General features: G+C 43.2%; 1 protein-coding gene across 9 annotated transcripts in view; it reads right to left on the bottom strand.

Annotated features, from left to right (window-relative positions):
• The window catches only part of LOC119414807 (arylsulfatase I), an 11,225-nt gene that overhangs the window by 3,315 nt on the left and 3,277 nt on the right, over nt 1-4,633 (bottom strand). For all 9 annotated transcript variants that reach the window (XM_037681920.1, XM_037681924.1, XM_037681922.1 and 6 more), the window contains exons 6-7: nt 3,105-3,341; nt 2,212-2,358 (exon numbers count right to left, since the gene is read on the bottom strand). In XM_037681920.1, coding sequence (XP_037537848.1) covers nt 2,212-2,358; nt 3,105-3,341 — 384 coding nt within the window. The remainder of the gene's footprint in view (nt 1-2,211; nt 2,359-3,104; nt 3,342-4,633) is intronic.

Here is a 4,633-nt window from a genome sequence, read left to right as displayed (position 1 = left end):
CATCTGTCTGTCCATCCATCTGTTCGTCCATCCAGCCATCTGTCTGTCCATCCATCCACTCAGCCATCCATCCAGCTGTCCATCTAGCCAGCCATCCAGCTAGTCATCCAGCCATCTGTCCGTCCAGCCAGCCAGCCATCCATTTAGTCATCCAGCCATCCATCCAGCCATCCATCCAGCCAGCCATCCATACATACGTCCAACCATCCATCCATCCATCCATCCATCCATCCAGCCGTTCATCCATCCATCCATCCGTCCGTCCGTCCGTCCGTCCATCCATCCACCACTTATCCATAATCAGGAAGCAGGTCCAGGTGTGAAACCAGACCTCCCTCTCCCCAGCAACACTTTCCAGCTCATTCTGGGGAACCCTGCGGTGTTCCCAGGATAGAGAAGATCCACAATCCCTCCAGTGACTTCTGGGTCTTCCCCAGGCCTCCTGCCATTGGGAAGTACCTGGAAAACCTCTAAAGGGAGGTGTCCAGGAGGCATCCTAATCAGATGAACCACCACAGCTGACTCCTTTCAGTGCAGAGGAGCAGTGGCTCTACTCCGAGCTCCCCCCAGATGACGAAGCTCCTCACTCTAACTCTAAGGCTGAGCTTGGCTACGAGACCTGTCACGTTAGCAATTTTGCTGGGCGATTAATTGTCTCGGAAATTATTGCGATAAACGATAATATTGTTTGAAATTTGACAACTAGTAATAATTGTCAAATTTAAGAAGTGTTTAATTTGTTTTATATGTAGTACCTTTTTTGACCACTGGATGGCAGTAGAAGGCGGTTTGAACTGAAGGATGGATAGTGAGGGAGTGAGCAGTGTGTCTCTTTAAGGAAAGTGGGAGGGAGGCCCCTTGACGTGACATGGGCCGTCTCTCTTCAGTTCTTAAAATGGCGGACACGGTGTGGTTTGAGCTCTTTAGCAACAAAGTTCATGCTCAATCATCCGGGTACCAAATCCAATAATTCTCAGTTGGGTCATCTGGACGGTTTCTTTTTATAGAGACGTTTCGCCCTCTATCCAGAGGGCTTCATCAGTCAGAGGAGTTCCAGTAAACTTTCCCCACCAAGCAGTAAACTCCTTAAGTGGACCAACCAGTTGATGAAGCCCTCTGGATAGAGAGTGAAACGTCTCTATAAAAAGAAACTGTCCAGATGACCCGACTGAGAATTATTGGGTCTTTAGCGTAGCATTTTTCACACAAAGCTTTTAATTTAAAAAAATCAGTAAACAAGTTCTCAGCTTCTTTTTGCAAAGAAAAACTTTTTACACGAAGATTTCAACTGAGTTTTGGAGCTTCGACAAGTTTTTTCCCCCAAGGTCGGCCTGTTAGCTTAGCTCGTAGCTTAGTTTCTCAGCTTAGTTTCCTTTAACGATCCAAAAACGTGATTTTGGACGGCTAGAACAGATTTTAAAGAGAAAAGGGAAAGAGAGGGGTCAGAGAAGAGCACCGGAGTTGAGCCTTTTGTCATCCAGTGTCTTCAGTAGAAAGAGAGAGACACGAAGAAACGATAAATTAAAATGAGGCTGATAATTTTCATTCATCATGCGATTAATTGATTTATTGTTTATGGCGACAGGATTAATGGCTATCCTGTGAAGGAAGCCCATTTCAGCCGCTTGTATCCAGGATCTCGTTCTTTTGGTCATGATCCAAACCTCATGACCACAGGTGAGGGTCGAACAGACCAATAAATCAAGAGCTTTGTCTTTCCACTCTTCCTTCACCACAACAGACTGAAGCAACGCCCTCATTACTGAGGACAAGGCACCAATCCGTTGCTCCATCTCCCGCTCCATCCTACCATCACTCATGAACAAGATGACCAGATACTTGAACTCCTCCACATTCATGTCCCAGAAACTAAAATCTGGACAGTTTAACTGTAGCAGAGTTTGTAAAACCTGAACGACGTGGACGATGTTATCGATTTCACTCCACTGAGCGACTAAACCTTAAACACATACAGTAACAACATTTACTTTGCTTTACAGGACAATAAAACCAGTAAAGCACCAAGTGAAAGTGTTTTATCTCGTTCCATTTAATGGTTATAATCTTATTACTCTGAAAGAACCGATAAAATCCTAGAAAAAAGCAGGATTAATAAAAAGGAGTAAGAATAAAATCATTCCCAAGTGCTAAAAGTGAAATAAAGCACGACCGAAATTAAAATAATTACTGCAAACATTGTTTGAACCTGACCTGGCTGATGTCACCCCCACCCAGTCCCACCAGGGTGGGGAACCAGTCCGTGATGTGGAGAAGAGCTTTGGAGACCCGTCTCCTTCGTTTCAGCAGCGGGCTGTGCACGAACGCCACGCCGCGGACTCCACCCTCCCAATACGTGCCCTGAAACCAAAACCAGAGGGTTTAACTGGAAACTGCGTCAGACGGCAAGAGAAGTCTCTTCAAATACAAAAAAAACGTCTGAACGAAAGAAAATTTAACTCTTAATTAAACTAAAACTGTCATGGAGCCAAGAGCTTTGTTGTTCAGGGTCGGAGCGCTGAAGCACCGTGCATGACCGTCCTCTCCAGACTGGGAGTGAGGTTCTGCCTCACGTGGAGGACTTCAAGTATCTCAAGGTTTTGTTCTTGAGTGAGGGATCAATGCCAGGCCCGTCGCTCATGACTGCAGTTGGCTCCAAACGCCGCAGCTTTAACTCGAACACGAGAACATTTCTCCCCGGTCCTGGCTTCCCTTCATTGCTTCTGTTTTAAATTAATTTTATTGATGACCTAAAATATCCTGACTAGACAAGCTCCTGCAGCCGTACGTTTGCTTTGGTCTGTCCTGCGCTCCAGGCTGGTCCACGGAGGTGATCGGGCCTTTTCAGTTGTAGCTCTGTGGAACCAGCTGCTTGTTAAAACATTTGTCTGTCACAGAGGAGAGCGACAGAAATGCTTTTTATTTGTGCAAACGTTCACGTTTTTGTTCATCTGAGGGATTTGTGACGTCAGAAAAGCCAAATTCTCACTAAAATACTCTCAAACTACAGACGACCTTATTTGTAGTCCATCTTTTTGATGACACCTTTTTCAAGTCTTTGTTCCTGCAGTTTGCTTTAATTCTGTCGTCGGAGTGGTTTTTCTAACCTTTCGGCCTCGAAGCGGCCAGTTGCTGCCTCCTATGAGAGGCTGGGCGCCGTTGTCAGTGGAGTAGATGATGACGCTGTTTTTGTAGTAACCATGCTTCCTGAGGGCGTAGGTGACGTTTCGGACCGCCTCGTCCACCGTGGAGACCATGGCGGCGTATTTTCTCCTGGCGACGTTGGCCATGTCTCGGTACGGGTAGATGTAGGACTTGGGGGGCTGCAGCGGGGTGTGAACTGCCTGCAGGAACAAAGTTCATTTACTCGCTTCGGTTTCACCTCTGAAACAGAAACCAGGTCCTTCTACAAGATGTCTGAATAAAAGTCATTGGTGAAGCTGAGAAATGACACAGGGCTGAAATTTAATGAACAAAGGTTGAAACTGAGTTAAGGCTAAAATAAATGGAACACTAGCTAAAAGCTAAAAGCCAAGAGCAGCAATCACCAACTAAAATAAAGCAAAATGCAAGCTGAACATTAAAAGGCTAGCTTGAAGCTTAAAGTAGCAGAACTGTAGCTGAAAGTTGCACAAGTGTCGTTATAAGTAGTAAAACTGTAGCTGAAAGTTGCACAACTTTAGCTTATAGTATCAAAACTGTAGCTAAAATTTGAACAGCTGTAGCTAAAAATAGCAAAACTGTAGCTGAAAGTTGAACAGCTGTAGCTAAAAATAGCAAAACTGTAGCTGAAAGTTGCACAACTATAGCTAAAAGTTTAATAGCTGTAGCTAAAAATAGCAAAACTATAGCTAAAAGTTGCACAGCTGTAGCTAAAGTAGCAAAACTGTAGCTAAAAGTTGAACAGCTGTAGCTAAAATAGCAAAACTGTAGCTAAAAGTTAAACAGCTGTAGCTAAAAATAGCAAAACTGTAGCTGAAAGTTGCACAACTATAGCTAAAAGTTTAATAGCTGTAGCTAAAAATAGCAAAACTGTAGCTAAAAATAGCAAAACTGTAGCTAAAAGTGGCAAAACTGTAGCTAAAAGTTGAAAAGATGTAGCTAAAAGTAGCAAAACTGTAGCTAAAAGTTGCACAGCTGTAGCTAAAATAGCAAAACTGTAGCTAAAAGTTGCACAGCTGTAGCTAAAAATAGCAAAACTGTAGCTTAAAGTGGCAAAACTGTAGCTAAATTTTGCACAGCTGTAGCTAAAGTAGCAAAATTGTGGCTAAAAGTTGCACAGCTGTAGCTAAAGTAGCAAAATTGTGGCTAAAAGTGGCAAAACTGTAGCTAAAAGTTGCACAGCTGTAGCTAAAATAGCAAAACTGTAGCTAAAAGTTGCACAGCTGTAGCTAAAGTAGCAAAATTGTGGCTAAAAGTTGCACAGCTGTAGCTAAAATAGCAAAATGTAGCTAAAAATAGCAAAAATGTAGCTAAAAGTTGAACAGCTGTAGCTAAAATAGCAAAACTGTAGCTAAAATTTGAACAGCTGTAGCTAAAAATAGCAAAACTATAGCTGAAAGTTGCACAACTATAGCTAAAAGTTTAATAGCTGTAGCTAAAAATAGCAGAACTGTAGCTAAAAGTGGCAAAACTG

Source organism: Nematolebias whitei, chromosome 9, assembly GCF_014905685.2.
Source record: "Nematolebias whitei isolate Nwh7 chromosome 9, NemWhi1, whole genome shotgun sequence".
NCBI lineage: Eukaryota > Metazoa > Chordata > Actinopteri > Cyprinodontiformes > Rivulidae > Nematolebias > Nematolebias whitei.
The sequence above is the reverse complement of the archived record's forward strand: the minus strand, read 5'-3'. Positions and strand labels throughout refer to the sequence as shown.